Source organism: Lepisosteus platostomus, chromosome 6 (assembly GCF_059453375.1).
Source record: "Lepisosteus platostomus isolate fLepPlt1 chromosome 6, fLepPlt1.hap1, whole genome shotgun sequence".
NCBI lineage: Eukaryota > Metazoa > Chordata > Actinopteri > Semionotiformes > Lepisosteidae > Lepisosteus > Lepisosteus platostomus.
Window position 1 is genome coordinate 34,572,161 of NC_142616.1, and position 18,227 is coordinate 34,590,387.

Below are 18,227 nucleotides of genomic sequence, written 5' to 3' on the forward strand. Positions count from 1 at the left end.
GATTTCTCAACGTATGTGTTTACATTTGTAGATTTTCTCATTGAATTTTCTCAAAAAGGAATTACTCTAAAACACTGAATATTTGCTTGTGGATTTCTATACACTAGAACTAGGTATTATTTTTATTGAGAAATCCAAATCTCAAACACATTTCTGTCTTCATGTCCATCAGCTAAGTACAGTATTTGTTTAAATTATTCCACAAAGTTTCAAGTATCACACAAAATGGTTAAACACACATCACATTTGTGCTGAAATTTGTAAGAAATAAAAAGAGCTTACAGAGCTCATTTGTTAAAATGATCCTGCAGGACTCCTCCTTCTACATTAATATTTGATTGCAAGTAAACTGAATACACTAACTGGCACTATTTAACTTTCAACTAACCTTAACGAGTAGTGACAATTTCAAGTATCGTCTTCCCTTTTTTGGCAAAACTAACACGTATACGTTTCAATGCCACATCTTTAAAACATTGCTGCAGTTAAGTGGAAGAACTCACCTGTGACTGTGTCTTGCTGTCTGAAAGCAGATTAGGTCTGACACTGCGATAGCCCTTAGCAGCCAAGGAAGTGCTGGTATCTCCATTAGGGTCAGCAAAGGACTGAGTTTTCCAACCATCTGTCAGAGGTCATAACATGCAAATTAAAGGAGGACCTGAGCATCCCAACAGAATGACCCAAAATTCAAAAGCAAGTTGAGTAGAAAAAAAAGTACCTGTTCCTGGGTCTTTTGGCTCAGGACCTGTTTGTTTTCCACAGCAAGTGTTGAACCAGAATAAAGAGGGGAGAAATAAACTGTTACTTTCAAAAAGAACAAGTCACTAGTCTGTACCACACACAGCAAAGAGTCAGGGCACTCTATTACAGACAGAATGCTTTCTGTAAGGGCTTGAACTGACAGCGCCACTAATTACCATAGAAACCAGCACCAAACAAGATGCCCTCCCAATCTGTGAACTTTGTAAACACAACAAGGCCCGCATTCAGTGCAATGTGGAGAACGATTGTTCCACTGCTCCCTTTATTCATGAAGGCACAGCAACAATTAAGGCATCGCTAAAAGAACCATGGCCACATTCCCACTGAATGCCACAAATAACTGTGCATTCAGATTCCAGGTTCCAAATAGCACTATGAGTCAATCAGAACAACAAAAAGTGTTTGACATTATTAACATATACGTGACCATAGCAAAGCACTTCTGGAAGACTGAAAGTTGAATAAAAATTAACACAGATAATTAATCTATGTTATTATTTGAGGACCACTGAGAAATGTGTAATTGTCAGATCATTTTGTCAGAGTTAATACCTCAGTACTGCAAATATCAAGAGCTGTATTTTGTAGGTTATCAATCATTACAATAATGCCTTCCAGAAATTTAAATCACATATAAAATTGTGTTTTCTATTTCAATTTATTGAATTATTACTTAGTTATTAATTTGTATTACTCCAACAGCAGAAGGAGAATATTTCAAAGAATCTTCATGCAAAAGAAACTACAGTCTGAATAAAACAAGTAGTAAACATGGAGTGAAATGCTTGAAATTCACTGCAATAGTAAAAGCTTGATAAAGAGTTAGTTGTATTTTGTCCCTTCTCTTGCCTTTCAAAACTGTATGTTGGCCAATTTCAAGTACCTAAGAAAAGTTTCGACTAAAATGAACCCTTTTGTTCATTGTGTTTCATAACAGCCCACTTCAATCCCATTTTGTAACACAGCACCTTACCTTTTCTTAAATGATAAATGGTTTCCATGATAAATGGTTTAGACTTTTCCCGCCTATCCATACTAAACTCTGCATTTAATAGTGTTACATTTGTGAGCCTTATAAAAACTGCTGCAGTCAACTTTAGTTCTTTTAAAATACAGAAAAGCCAGACTCTCATGGTCATTGGTTGCAGCAGGTTTAATACAGGCTTAACACAGGTTTAAAAAGGTTTAATATAGCGAGGTCTAACTATGATATTGCACATCTTTCTTTTTGGTCTCACATATTCAATCATTTCTATCATTTTCTCAACAAATAATGTACACTGGCAAGAACAAATCTGCCTTTGTCCACTTTCTGATACAATCTTTCATCACAAATTATGTTAAACAATCCATCAAGTTGAAGACATTGATGTAAATATAGACATAGACCATAGCCACCAATAGCTCTGTAAATCTGTTTGTAAAGATTTCACAAGTAAGTAAAGATAAATTCATTAAAACTGAGATTCTACAGTGTGATAAATACTGTATGCCTGGAGAGGGCTCTTACTCTGTGGGGCATCATGGATCTCCGAGCCTGGCTGAGGGCTACTGCTTGTCTGTAGGTCACCGTGCGCACTGGAAGCTCGGAGAGTCACAGCGCCTTTCCCTGAGCACACTTTGGAAGGATCTGTTTCTGAGGGGCAGAAAATAATCTGTAAGTACTTTTTTCCTGTGAAAATGTATCATCGAAATTGTGTTTTTCACGGTAAGAAATCACAGCTGTGAGCACAGTGGGTCACTTAGTTTTAGTATCTTTGGATTTGAAATAACAGCCACCTTATCAAGCAATAAAAGCTACCCTATATAATTATGTCTTTCAAAATATTTTTCAAATTTCACTCATCTGTTCTGTGTTCCAAACTATAGTGTCTGAGATGTTTCTGTTATTGGAGCGTTTCTGCAACAACCACATCAGAAATGGTTTGCCACATGCACACAAATGTCATGAGGATGAATATCAGTGCAGAACCAGTGTCTTATGGTTTGCCAGCTGTTTCAGATCTCTGTGTAACACTAAGTGCCCTCTTCAACAGGTGCGAGAGACCTCTCTAGCTATTCCCATACAAATGATGTATGATGTAAGACCTACCAGAAAATGTACAAAATACAAACTTTAAAAAGTGCCCCTCTTCTTTACAAAACATAAAAATATTTTATTTATTAAAATGAAAGCAAGTGGTTCTGTCTTTAAAACACTTGCTTTGATAACAGCATTTGTCCTATTTTCTTTCTTTACTATCTGCATTTGTTGTAAATGTCCAAGACACTGTCAAACTACATTTAATCTTGCACAATTGGATCTTGTACATTTTGTATGACCCACTTATTGACTTCATAAAAATAAAGTTATAACAAAGTTAAATAAAGTTGGGTCTTAAATGTATCCAAAAAAACATGAAGTCTACTTCACAGTCACACAATTTGTTTCACTATTATTAAGAAATTACAACTATGTCACATAACGTAATCATAATACTATAACAGACACTATTCTACTATAATTTCCTGACCTGGGTTATTTTAGTAAATGGAAAAACTTACACAAGAAGTTAGTTATGACCATTGTTTTCTGTTTTGCCACATTATTCAAGTCCTTTTGTCACACATGGAATAAAAAGTCACTATTCACTAAATAACTGAATGAAGCTCAAAAACACAAAGCCACAGCATTTTCCAGCATGTTGGGAAACAATTTAAATATATATTTCTTCCAATAAGAAATACGACCCTACCCTTTCAATTGTTCAAAACAGTGCTATATGCACAACAAATACTATCTTCACATACCACTACTAAGTGCTTGTATGATGCTTAATATTTTGTAAAACTAAAAAAATTCTGCCAAGGGGAAGAAGTCATATTCAGTGATGCCCAGCACAGAGACCTTTGCCTTGTGTTGACTGTTGGTGTAGTGGAGTGCTAAGAGGAGGACAGTGCCATGTGCAAGCCCTCTAGTAAAGGTGTACGAAACAGCTGATAAGCAATCTTACCAGGCAGTCTTTTCCTTTTGGCTGCTTTGCAACAATCCAGTTCTTATCCCCAGCACACACCACCTTCCCCATGACTATTCTAATTACTTAAAATCTTACTATTATTATGTTTTTTAAAAATATTTTTAATGATTATAGAACACAACTGTTCTAAAACCATCTTGAATCTTTGCAAACACTTTGCAAGCCACTGCATAAATAGTACCCATGAATGGATTTAGTGAATCCAAAACAAGTACTGTACATATATTTGTGCACAATACTAGGAAAAGGGAAAAACTATTTCACCTTTACATGGAGGTTTGTTTTCAGAATTATTCCAGATTTGTCCTATTCTAGAGGTCCAAGATAAAAAAAAGTATTTCCCCTTTTAGTACTGTTTAGAACCAAATGCTGCTTTTTGTACAGCCAGGCTCACAAAGGAGATGTAAAAGCAAAAAGAGACTAAGCTTTATATTTATGACATACTGTAAGGCTACAGCTCTGGTAGCAAGGGATGTCAAACTGCACATCTATATCTTTCAAAACAGTCAAATGATCTGCCAGACATAAACTAATCCCCTTTTCTACTGCCTTGATTGACATGAACAGTTAGCCAGGGTCACTCACTTAAAGAGAGGTACTTAGCACTCAATTCAGGCTGTCTGCTCGGATGACCGAGTGACTAAACTATCCCAAAAAATTGCCAATATAATATAAACTTTAAAACTCCACCAAATAAGCACATTACTAATTTCTTTTGTACAAAACACATACAGTACCAATTCTGAAACTGACCCAATATCAAGATATCATACTGTAGTTATCTATAAAACATTGAATTTTGCACTCAAGTTGCACAAGTTACATTTCTTCCATTTCTCTGAAATATTAAAATATGACACCGGAGATTAATTATTTAGTTGCAGCACAGAGGTGAGAGTTTAAAGATGGAAAGATTAGATGGTTACAACATGCGGTGTCCATATAATGGCAATGAAGCATGACCCATTATGGAAGGTCAATGGAGGGTTTTAAAAGGGTACCTGTCACCCGCATTAGGTCAGGAGAGCTTTTCACCTTCTTCACTGGGATTATTTTAACGGCAGAGATAGCACGTGCACGCAAAGGGCCTTCCACGGCTGCAAACACAAAAGTGTAGACTATGCAAACAGTGTGCAGAAAGACAACAAACCCAAAGCATGCTGTGGGGCTGCATTTCAGAGCAGACGTGAGCAGAGGAAAAAGTGCTTAAGGGAAGAAGGAGTGTAGAGCAGGAGGTTTTAAGACAACAGAACAAATACAAATTTAAGAAAAAATATTAAGATTGTCAGAAAGACATGCTTTCAGTACACTATCAGTAAGATTTCATGCATTGACCTAAATCAGAGTTCACTCACTGTACCATTCATTAAACCCAGAATTTTATAGTGAATTTCCAGGGCTTTCTACAGGACTTATCAGCATCATCAAGGAAGGTGCATCACATATCTTTATTTCTCCCACATAACAAGAATGTGAGTGACATTGTAAATTAAAATGTGACAGATGCTAGGCGGTCTGGCCAGCCTCAGCACTTAAGTTTATTGTCCTGCTTCTAAGTGCTCTGTTAATATATTCTGAAGTATGACCTGAACTCACCATTTCTTTTTTTTTCCCAATAACGTATACAAACTAAGTCTGCATGACAAACAGGTTTTAGTTCTTAATTAAAAACAATATTAACAGGATTTATCTTCTACATAAACACCTGTCACGGACAGAATTTGACTATGAATCCAATTCTGCAAAAAAATCACCTATAATCTTCTCATCTCTCTATTCTCAAATCTTCTGATCTCTCTAAAGCATCTCTGTGTTACCATCAGTTCTGCCTTAGCTGTTGAATGAACTAAATCAAAGACCATGTAATGTAGTTCACAGTTCAATGTGTTCAGGATAATGCAAACCCTGAATTTAAACACCTGTACTTTTATTTTTCAAAGCTCTGTAAACCCTCCGTTTGAAAGGACAGCTGTTTGGTTGATGAACGTGTAATGTGTTAATGTACATTTTATATGGAATGCCGGACTTGGGAAATTCTACATCTGCTAACAGATAATTACAAATTCAAAATAAAGGAAAGGATAGAAAACAATGCAGCCCAGAAACTTAATATCATTACCCTTGCTATGGATGTTATTTTTCCTAGCGACCAGAATTTTTTTCCGCTGTTTATCAGAATGCAGTATGGACCAAAGCCAATTAGATGTCTTTTCAAGGAGAATTTATCAACTGAAGTTATTGTTAATGTTACTCAGTATGACTCTTGTAGACTGTACATTTAAGGTGTTTTTTTTTCTTTAAATTAATTTACTTTCTATAATAAGAAAACAAGAACATTTATACTCTCATAAAATGATGTAGCTTCATTTCAAGACAAAACCATTTAACACCTTAAATGTACACTGCACTGTAACATTAAAGAATACACTTCCATTTCTCTCCAAATCAACATTTAAGCACATCGTATAGTATAATTACACTGTACAGCAGTTTTAATGATGATTATTCTCCTGACTCAAGAAAATGAAGGGGAGACTTATTTCCTTTGTCTTCCATTTGGTGGCGCTGTTTAATCAAATTCTATAAATCACTGTATTCTACACTCACTTTCACACAATTCCAATCTACATTCACACAATTCCACTAGCCAGCAATCTTTGGATCACCAGTGACTGCAGTTAATATTAGTTAGCAATTAAACATTTAGCCTTCTAGATAATAACCAAACACATACCTTTACTAGTAATATTGAAATTTTATATGTTAGTGTTTATTCCATCTCACTATTGTGTTAACATAGTTGTCTAAATGTGTGTGGGTAGTTCTATGTATCAAATGAAATTCCTTTATTTGACCACATCTCCCCAGATAAAAATAACAGGGCTTCCAGTCGACATAAATGGCACTTCATTTAAAGGAAATTTTAAATTTTGCACAACAAGCATATTATCCAAAACAAAGGCAAATACATTCTGCATAAGACACCACGTAGAAATGAGGATGCTGTGCTGTGAAAGTGCAGGTGAAATATGATGACTCCAAAATCAAAGAAAATCTCATGTTACAAAGCACTTCTGATCTCAGGATTAAGCAGAGAATTTGAAAATGAAAAACAAGAAGTTAAGAACAAACCAACAAAACAAAAAAGGTTAGACAGCCAAAGTGCACAAAGCAAAAGCCGTAATAGTACCATTTCTATACACTAACTTAAACACTATTTAGCGATTTTATTATTTAGAATTCACTCAATTTTTCTTAAATGTTACAGTGACATTTTCATGTGTTTTTTTAATTAGTGGAATTCAAGATCTATTTTTAACAAAATGATTGTTTGCACAGTAACCTATAAGAAAAGAACAAGAATCTAACAATAGCTTGACCAAACAAATTTCCCATAATGAGATAATTTAATACAAATCCAGCTATATGAAAGTGACTATACATTTACATTGAAATAAATAAATTGCAAGCCAAAAGCAAGCTGAAAAATAATAGTCGAAGAAGAAGGCATGAAGAAGGCTCCAGGGCCGAAACGTTGTGTTTTCTTTCTTCTCTATTCACCATGGAATAAACCTATTACTTGCTCCACAGCTAACAGGATGCCTTTTTACATCAAGACTTGCCACAGAGGGTCATGCAGAAAGCTCTTACTTATACCACAGTTGAAAAAGTACTATACTATAGTAAACCTGAATGCTTTCACTCTTTTGTAGGGAGTTCTCATCTTACATACCAGGACTCTGTAATTAAGTGGTACTTCTAGGAATATAAAGCATATTTGTGGTATTATTGATTAAAAAAACATTTGACTCACCCCTCTCCTGCTCATGAACAGTGGGGGGTGACGATAGCCCATTTACAACTGCTTCTGAGATGGTAATCTCGCCTTCTAGAAGAGGAAATCACAGTTTGTGGAAAACATTCATTCCCGGGATAAAGATCACAGACAGTGGTCATGCAGGATTAGATCATGGGGAATCGGTGCCAACCATTTATTTCCTGATATTCGTTCATTCAGAGGCTTTAGCCAAAAGCATTACATAATGTGTTATCATAGGGCTATTGTGGAGTGAAACAAACCAGTATGCTCTTTTAGCTGATGAGAAGGGCCAGCCTACAGTATACTAATCAACAAATGAAAGCTACAAATACTACTGAGGACAAAAAAAAATCACCAGCAGTATACCACGAGGAACCTCATGGTTGTTCCTAGATGGGGTAATTTATGTTAACAATGACAGGTATAAGGATTTTCTGGGGGAAAAAAAATGTCTTGTCCTTAATTTTCTTTTTGAACCCATGGATCCATTGGCCATAGTGAACCATAGGGTTTCTTGTACTCCTTGTACTTGCCTTACTTGAGTATTTCCTAAACTGCTCTGTTTTAGCTCTTTTAACAGTTGAAAAAATAATTAATGTTTTCTCTTGAAACAAAACAAAAGTCAGGCCTATTTGTTTTTTATCTCACGTTCTTTCTTTTTATCATGGGAGATGCCACATTTCAGTGGTGCAGGAACTCTTACTGTAGATGTAAATTGCTTTAGGACCCTAAGGGATGACAACCAGTGTATATTATTATTATTTTAAGATTTGCAAAAAAAAGCAAATCATTTTGTTTCTTAAATGGTACAAGCAGGTTCCTGTACATATATACTAGAGGAAAAAATAAAGTTTATTGACATATCTGTTTAAAATTGGTTCAATTACATCGATAAATGTAAAGGCGTCTTAATAACAAAATACTGAATATCACGTAGAATGGACTATTAATTCCAATGACAGGGTGAGAGCTCCAGTAATGAGAGATTAAGGCAGACAACTCAGTGATTATATGATAGAAATTTCACAGAAGTTATCAAGTTCCCAAATATTCACATGATCTGTGAAGATAAGATAATTTACTGCTGAATTTTGTTTGGTTATATACATAAATAACTGCAAAGATAGAGTCAGCGTTAACAGGAGTCAAGATCTCCTGGGATTGAATTATTTAATTTGCATTTTTTAATGAGAATACTTTAAAAAAGTTTGAGTGATTGCAATTGTTTTGGGTTGTAAAAGTGTCTTTATCAGAAATATTGCAAATCCTGTTCACATCCTATTCATTCATTCTGGTACTGTGAAAAGAACACACTGCCCCTAGTGACCAAAGAGGCTAACCAATAAGGGAAATTTATTTTGGAATGAAGAGAAGTTGATTCATCCACACTCTCAAAAGATTTCAACATAATCATGAATTCTGCCACACAGCTGAGGGAATGACCTACTGTACCTGTGCTCATGGTGATGGAGGAGCTGGGCCTGTGTACATCTACCGTCTGGTTCTCCCTGCAAGACAAAAAAAGAATGTTTTAATTTCACAAGTACACGTTCTCAGTCTATTTGACAAACTTTGCCCCTTTGGTTATGGGTAACATGTCTAACATATCTCAAGGAATGAGTCATATAGTTTTATGAAAGATGACAGACTTCAAAAGACAGGTTTCACATTTTCTCCATACTGTACATGCTTATCACCTTGGGAAAGGAGAACTTGCTTCAATTTTACACACATTTGCAGATTTTACAGAGTCCCTTTTAACTGTTTTTTGCTGAGTCAGAAATAATAATCTGGCTTGACCTCGGCTTGTTTCAGGGTTTTCAATACTTTAATACATTTTCTAGTCATACTAGTCAGCCTATGAATTTGTGTAGTCATTGTACTTTTCAAGTGTACTAAATTGCTACAGGCTATGGTGGGAAATGATTTAAGATATTTTTTTGCCTTCAGAAAGGAAGCAGGTGCCAGGTAAATGTTTTAAAGCTTGCTCCCTACTCATTCTGTAAACAAGCTCCAATAACAATTTATAGCACAAATTGGGATGTTTTGGACAAGCTTTCCACTCATTGCAGACTCCACTGTAGTTATATTTCTATTAAGCAGCTTTTCTCTAAACATCCTTAAACAATTTATGAACTATTTAACCTTGTCTGCAACATAAAAAGATCTTCTTATTTTTCACTTATTTCTTTGTGCACTGCAGTTCAAGTTGCTCTAAAAACTATATATTATGCCTGATTTTTTTGCTGTCTTTTACAGACTGTCACTGTTTTACTTAGGCAGAGCTTGAGTATCTAATGAACCACAAAGAACTACAGTACATTCAGTACAATGTATGGAAATACTGAAGCAAGAGTGATACGCATTAACATTAAAGCTGATGTTGTACCAGGGTGTCTCATTAAGATAAAAAACAATACGTGAATCCAAACAGAAAAAAGCTTTGCATTCTAGCAAGTACACCAAAACCTTATACTTTATCTGAATAATACTTATGAACTTCTCCTACATTAAGAATAAAGACAAGAATGTTTTAAAAATGTATTGAGTTTTATTCCACACTGTAGTTGTCTTAGTGAATAAATTAAACACTTCTACAATCTCATTTTTACTGGCACTTTTTCAAAGACAATGATAAATTTCCATCTTTACTGAATTTTCTTTTCTGTTGTTTTAGTAATGTCAACAGTTTGAAAAATAACTAAATCTGTAGAACATTGAAGCAGTTTTTCTAGTCCTATTTACCATGAATTTAATCTTATTATTCCGAAGGGTACATACATTTTTGACATGCTGTAATAAACATAATGTATTGACACTTTTAATTGGTAAGAATGACTATTTTATTTTAATGAAATATTTAAATGTACATATTATTTTTCTATGTTTCTGTGCAGGTGATCAAACTAATTTGAGATTGGTGGCTGCCACTGTCAATACTAATGTAGCGCAGCTCTATTAATACTGTATTTTAAAATGTGCTGTTAACATTAATAACAGATACATATGATATAAAGGTTAACAAAGCAGTTTCACTAGTACTACTAGTGTAGTATGCTAATGTTAGAACAAGAGTCCCTGGTTTGAAAACCACCTCCTCTTGTTCAGTGACCTATCCTAAACAATCTGTATCCTTGTAGTAATAATAATAATACTACTAATAATAATACTAATAATACTACTACTACTACTAATAATAATAATAATAATAATTGCTTACACTTATATAGCGCTTTTCTAGACACTACACTCAAATCGCTTCACAGGTAATGGGGCTCCCCTCCACCACCACCAATGTGCAGCATCCACCTGGATGATGCGGCGGCAGCTACTGTATAGTGCGCCAGAACGCTCAACACACATCAGCTATCAGTGGGGAGGAGAGCAGAGTAATGAAGCCAATTCATAGAGGGGGATTATTAGGAGGCCATGATTGGTAAGGGCCAATGGGAAATTTGGCCAGGACGCAGGGGTTACACCCCTACTCTTTTCGAGAAACGCCCTGGGATTTTTAATGACCACAGAGAGTTAGGACCTTGGTTTTACGTCTCATCCAAAGGACAGCGCCTGTTTACAGTATAGTGTCCCCATCACTATACTGGGGCATTAGGACACGCATGGACCACAGGGTGAGCGCCCCCTGCTGGCCCCACTAACACCTCTTCCAGCAGCAACCTTAGTTTTTCCCAGGAGGTCTCCCATCCAGGTACTGACCAGGCTCACACCCACTGAGCTTCAGTGGGTTGCCAGTTGTGAGTTGCAGGGTGATTTGGCTGCTGGTACAGTAGTAGAGTAGTATGAAAAAGTACAGTAGCATCATAATGTACAGTAGTATCAAAAAGCAAAGCATTATGCAGCAGATCACATGGTATAAGCAATAATAGATTATTGGCCTGGTATTAAATAATGGTGAGATACTGTTGATTGTGTAAGGTTTGTTGTATAAATTCAGATGAAAATCAATAATGTAAAAATAACTTGTGGGAAACCTTCCTGTACCCATCTTTGCTATATACCCATCAACACTATTAGCTTTCATTAAAATAACTCTACAATGCACCTGTGAATAATTCACTACATCTGGCCAGATCATTTTGTTTTATACTGGGAGCCTCCCAAGCCTGTGCCACGTATTTAAGAAGAACACATTTATTCCTAAAATTCAATACTTTGTTTTTATTTCAATTTTTCATTATTACTTCAGAAACTGACTTCCTTTAAGTATCAGTGTTATGTCAATACCACAAAAAGCAGCACACTGAGCCAAGGTTTAAACAGCAGTTTCCAAAAGTGTGATTGGTATCCCACATACCCTTTTTATTCTAATGATAAACTAAACAGAAAAATGGAACCAAAACAGAAATCTGTCTCGATAGCTAAACTGTTTTGGTAAAATTTATTCTGGCTTTGGTCATGAGGTGAAGATAGGGATACAAAGGAAGATGTTTCTAGACCTTTCTAGATTTTAGATTCTTTTTAACAAACCTGAAATATAAAAATGAAACCAAACTCTGTGAAATACATTTTACAGAAATACTGTAGCACCTAGGGAGCTTTTACATTAGCAACATACAATTACATTCAATTCATTTGTCGCTAATGATACTTTGTTTAGGACAGAAATATTGTTGCTGTGCCTCTCCTGGGGTGGAAGAAAAAACTCGGCCTGGCAGCAAGGAAATAGAATTGTGAACAAGATACATAGGAGGGGACCAGTATTCTGACCAGAACCTCTCACCAATGACGATACAGTTACTGCTGCTGCTGTTCAGCCAGACAGCAGCACAAGGACCTACGTACTGTATGCAGGCTCTTACTGTGGTCTCTCCTCTGGCACATAATGTTCCACTGAAGCCCGTGACACCCTTCCCTAAATGGCGTGGAAAATTTGTCTTCAATAATAAATTCCTGGCTCGAGCTGTTTTTTTTCCTTCCAAAAGGAATTCAGATAAGTGGGCTCTTTGGCCTGCAGTATCCAACTCCTGCCTCACATGCTTCAAATTTTCAAAGGAACGCTGGAATGAACATGGAGAAGAAACACAGCAGAGAGCAGAATGCTGATGAACTGAGTTTTGTAACTGCATTCCAGGGAACCACACTTATACCTCTGGGGAAAAAAAAGTGCCTGGTACTTAAGAACAGTACCATGACATACGGTACTCAGAAATGCAAGGTCAAACGTTTATTATAGACTCATTTTTCTCTTAGTTTTCTTCCTCGATACAAAGGAAAAATCCAGAGTTTTCAAGTAATGCTTTAAAACCCAGAAGTCATCACTTCTTCTTATTATTATTATTTTAATAATGCAGGAATATAGTGAAAAGGCAAAGAGACAATTAACTTTTTTCAGTAAAAAGCATGTGGCATAAACTAACAAAAGGTTTAGGCATCAGCCACCATATTGTATACTGTTTTGGATCTGCAGATATTACAAAGGTTCTTAAGTGGCTCAATCAGTAAAGATACTTGCTCTGAGCCTAGATTAAGATTCTTCGATCCAGAAGGTTCAGGATACAACAATATTTAATGTATTAATCTGCACTCCGTATTTACTTTATGAAAAAATGCTGTACATACCATTCTCTAGACAATGGATCTACAATAAGTTGTGGTACCAATACCACAATAATATGTCAGGCAGCTAATAAAGCTGTGTTTGCATAAATAAAGATGACATTCTGTTTTATTTAAAAACACTGTCTCACAATTCTGCATTCTACACATTTTTGCTAGCAATAATATTCAATTGTTCTCAAATTTTAATACTTTTTTTCTATTGAAAATGTCATTGGCTTTTCAATATCGTAACAGACAGATACATAGGAAAAATAATATTAAGCTTATGACATTCAATTTATGTTCAGGTACTCTCATGCTTGTTGTGACATGCATTTCAGTAACACTTTAAAACAAAAAAAAAGACATTAGCAATTTTATTGCCATTGTATTTGTGACTTGAATTCAATATCAGCACGCAGTTCACTGATTGTAAGAGGCATAAAGTCTACATTTCCAAATAAACTTTAGGGTTCACATAAGCATGTCGTATGTTTCTCTTATATCATCTCTGATAATTTCAAGATACATACACAAACAACAAAATACTTAACATCAAAAGATACTTATCACACTGTTTATCTATGTATGTGTGTTTAGAAAAAAAGCATAGGAGATTAGATACTGATTAGATGTTTCTGGTTTAATTTGATCAACTGTTCATTCATAACTGATCATGATATACTTTGACTTTTACTGTTGCATAATCACTAAATCATCCATTAAAGAGTTGATCAGACATAGTTTATGAGTGAGGTGACTCAAAACAAGCCTGATGCTGTAATAAACATAATGTATTGACACTTTTAATTGGTAAGAATGACTATTTTATTTTAATGAAATATTTAAATGTACATATTATTTTTCTATGTTTCTGTGCAGGTGATCAAACTAATTTGAGATTGGTGGCTGCCACTGTCAATACTAATGTAGCGCAGCTCTATTAATACTGTATTTTAAAATGTGCTGTTAACATTAATAACAGATACATATGATATAAAGGTTAACAAAGCAGTTTCACTAGTACTACTAGTGTAGTATGCTAATGTTAGAACAAGAGTCCCTGGTTTGAAAACCACCTCCTCTTGTTCAGTGACCTATCCTAAACAATCTGTATCCTTGTAGTAATAATAATAATACTACTAATAATAATACTAATAATACTACTACTACTACTAATAATAATAATAATAATTGCTTACACTTATATAGCGCTTTTCTAGACACTACAAAACTGATAGCAAGAATGAAAAAGAAATAACTTTCTGAGTCTCTTTTGATGCTCAATATACAGTATACAGTATTTCAAAGCATGTAAAGTGAAACCTGTTTACTTTTTGTAAAATGAGTGGGATGAACAATTGGTAATAAAACTCTACTCTTACATAACTCATTTTGCAGTGTAAACACTCTGGATTATGTGAAAGAATAGTAGTCCTGCGTTGCAGAATCACAGCTACATTACAGACAGAGTATAATGAAATCTTAGGAATTGATTTTACTAGGACACTTTTACTAGAAGTAGTCAAAGAGAAACCACACAACAGAATTTGATCTTATGACTAAGCACCTTATTACCTATGCAGTCCTAAATAGTGATACATCTTTTTTCCCCCACTTTAATTTCTAACAGTTTTAGCTAGACCTTTAAAAGTTTTGACTCCTTATTTACAAGTATAGTATATATTTTACTTTCAGAAAAATACCGACCACAAGACATTATCAGATCATTAATAATTAAAATTACAATTTCAATCCTATATTAAAAAAAAGAATTTAAGTGAAACAAAAGCAAGCAAAAAGCAATGTTTTGATTATAATCAAAATTTACAGACTTCCACACAGGAACTGGACTAAATGTTACATAATACACATGTAATAAAATGTAATAATAATCCTTTTTAACAGCATTTACTGTAATAAACTCCAATATTTCACAAAGTGGACTTTATGTTTTATCAAAGACTTTTGCACTTTGGGAAGTCTGATAAGCACCTCTTGGTAACTCAGGAAGGCAGCAGAAATGTTATATTTGCTGTATTTTAAAGCTTTGGTTTTAATCTCCTACATCTGTGAACTCTCCAAGAACTGTGGCCTTTAACTCCAACCCATATTTTGTTTCTTTTTCTAAACTTACGCCGTGGGAAAAAATGATCTCACGAGTGTGTAACGTCTTTTTCTTGCATCCAAAAATGCATGTCTGACTTAAACCCCTTCAGCTCAATACAGACTGCAGTGATTTGAGTGCACTGACACCCTGAATGTGATGTAACCTTATTATAAAATGAGGGATATAAACTTAGGGAGTTTAATTAATATTATTTGTGGAAGTTTTAAAATCTTAAAATAATTGATTACATTGTATAAATCTAAAACGTAGGACTCAGAGTTCAGCATGGACTCCAATAGACTATCATTATCATTATTTTTAAAAACATTTCTATTCTTTCTGACACCTCATGAAAGAGACAAATTGAAAGCTCTGTTGTCATCACATTGGAAAGTCAAAGTCTCCAATCTGAAGTGCCAGAAATAACTGCCCCTTGATGGTTGTATGAAATCCACAGCGTACAGTATGTCTTGTTCCAGATAGCTGGCATAACAATGTAACAGAATGAAAACAAGACTTAATGAGCTAGCTGAGTACTAAAACTCACACAGTAACATTTGTTAACAATGGTCCAAGTTAAATGGTGCTTCAAGTCTTGTTTGGATTTCAGACAACGTTTTCACTTCTTAGTGTAAAAGAATACAGAGAAAATACAGTCACAGAAATTTGATCAAAAGTTTAAAAAGTGCTTTGCCCCAGATAATGAAGCAAATATTTTCTCCTTTTACCTACAGGAGGTAAGTGTAAGCTTGTTTGATTAAGAATGAGGAGGAAATCACTTCTAAAGTTTCATATGCTTAAATTATGTCTCATTCTCATACCCATTCCTAAAGTCACACTGTTACAAGTACTTCAATTATTTTTTTACTTTTTAATTGTGCTGAGCACACTGGTAGCAAGGACATCTGTTTGCTGCAGTGAGGTTGGCATCTACTGTGTGAAGAAAAAGTAAAATATCTACTACTTGAGATAAGTCATGAATGAAGAAACATTCAATTGTTTCAAAAGTTACTGTATATTTCTTTCTAATGATTACAAAATACAATGTAAAGCCTAAAATGTATTCCATAAAGAAAACAATACTGAAAATATTCAAGTGTTTGAAGTACAATGATGGGAATATGAACTGCATAATCATATACATGTTTTTGTGTTAGCCTTGACAGTTGTCCTTTTACAAAATAAGATGAACAATTGTCTTGCGATGAGGTAACATAAGATCAGTAGCTGGGCTATTTTTAAACGTGACTCTGAGGATTGACTTGCCACAGTAGGCTTTTCACAGGAATTAACTGGAGTTCCTTCCATTGCTTAAAACAGGCACAAATCCAAACTAATTTTAGAAGTTTGTGAAATGAAAACCTGGATATTTTGCTAGGCATTTTCAAAACACTGGGTTAACTAAGAATGAAACCAATGTTTTTTCTTCTCATTTTACAAAGCATGATCACCATCTGGGAAAAGTATTTTATCTAAGAGTTTTTTTTAAATATTATCATAGGTTGTAAACATTATTCTAGAAATAATTTTGTCCACCTCCCTCATACACCACCACCAACCCAGTCCTCCAATGTATTCTAATGGTCTCTGAACAAAATATTTCATTAACATGGGCTCTAAAGCAAACAGAATCACAACATACAGTACACAAAATATAGAAATGCTATATAACTTCTTCAGCATTACAGAATATAATGTAGGGCTATCACTAAAATCTAATACATTTCTCACAGTGCTTCATAGGTATAGACAAAACAAATGAATTCTACAGATACATGTGTGGCTGTCTGTGCTGCAATTATGTAACCACCTAGAGTAAATGAATGGAGCTCCAGTGTAAACAAGATGACCATGTGACAGCCTCCTTTGGTACTGAATGTGCACAACTTTTATATAGAGTAGCAAGGGGATAGCAGCAGTAACCATCCACAAAGAAATATGCTAATGTGAATGATTTACAGAGTAGCTAAGCCAGCTACTGCTTTATTCCAAACCACAATGTCATATTATAACACATCAGACCCCCGAGTTCACTCATTGAGAAATGGCCACACTTAACTTTATTTCCCAGAACAACTTTACACATTCTCTACTTGTCACAATGGACAAAATATCTGTTGAGTTCAGGTCTTTAATACCCATCTTATTCCCTTTCATAACTTAATCACTATCTGTGTATTCTGAAATACAACAATTTCCTCTTTCATTCTCATATACTGTACAATATCTTATTCTCAATAAGTATGAGACCAGCTAAAACAGGTACCCTGTGTTATACAGTACATACTGTACAGACTAGCATAATGGTTAGCAAACCACATTTAACAGTAAACAGGTCTGAAAACAAAGAATTGACTGTATTTGTAGCAAACTCATCTGAGAAACCATAGCAGCCAAACTGAGATTCAAACACCTGTAAATGACCAGATAATTAAAATTGATATAGATTACTAAAGTTGGTAAACAACAAGTACTACCAGAGGGAATGATATAAAAACACATGCACATACACATTTATAAATTCAATGAAAGTATGTTGTGCTACAGTATATAGTATTCAATAAATATATAATGCTGTTGTAATTTAAGAAGGCAACAGACCAAGACTGATTATTTATATTACAGCTATTGTAAATACCTCTTGATCAGTCTATGTAATATAAAGAAATATATACTTCAAACACAATTTCGTCCCCCAATCTCTTCTATACCAAACAGTACACCTTGCTTTGAACTAAAAACTACATGTTCCCTTGAACAGAAACAGTCTATCCCTCCACACAGATGTGTAAAACAATGAAAGTCCATCTCAATGTAAACAGTTCCTCAGATGCATGAAAGGTACAGTGTACTTATCTTGAAATTACACAAAAGGAGGACATTCTTTGATCTATGTTCTGAATGTCAACTGAAAGTAAGAAAAAAATAAACCAAGTAAAACTAAAGAAGAACATTTAAATAT

At 34.7% G+C, this 18,227-nt stretch overlaps 1 protein-coding gene across 38 annotated transcripts in view; it reads right to left on the minus strand.

Moving 5' to 3' along the window:
- The window catches only part of sorbs1 (sorbin and SH3 domain containing 1), a 184,850-nt gene that overhangs the window by 61,651 nt on the left and 104,972 nt on the right, over positions 1-18,227 (minus strand). For 27 of the 38 annotated variants that reach the window (XM_088635589.1, XM_088635592.1, XM_088635591.1 and 24 more), the window contains 6 exons: positions 9,043-9,107; positions 7,594-7,668; positions 4,781-4,876; positions 2,273-2,398; positions 719-745; positions 504-622 (listed from right to left, as the gene is read on the minus strand). In XM_088635589.1, the coding sequence (XP_088491715.1) occupies positions 504-622; positions 719-745; positions 2,273-2,398; positions 4,781-4,876; positions 7,594-7,668; positions 9,043-9,061 (462 nt within the window). In that variant the 5' untranslated portion in view covers positions 9,062-9,107. The remainder of the gene's footprint in view (positions 1-503; positions 623-718; positions 746-2,272; positions 2,399-4,780; positions 4,877-7,593; positions 7,669-9,042; positions 9,108-18,227) is intronic. The other 11 variants (XM_088635596.1, XM_088635597.1, XM_088635601.1 and 8 more) reach the window with 4 other exon arrangements.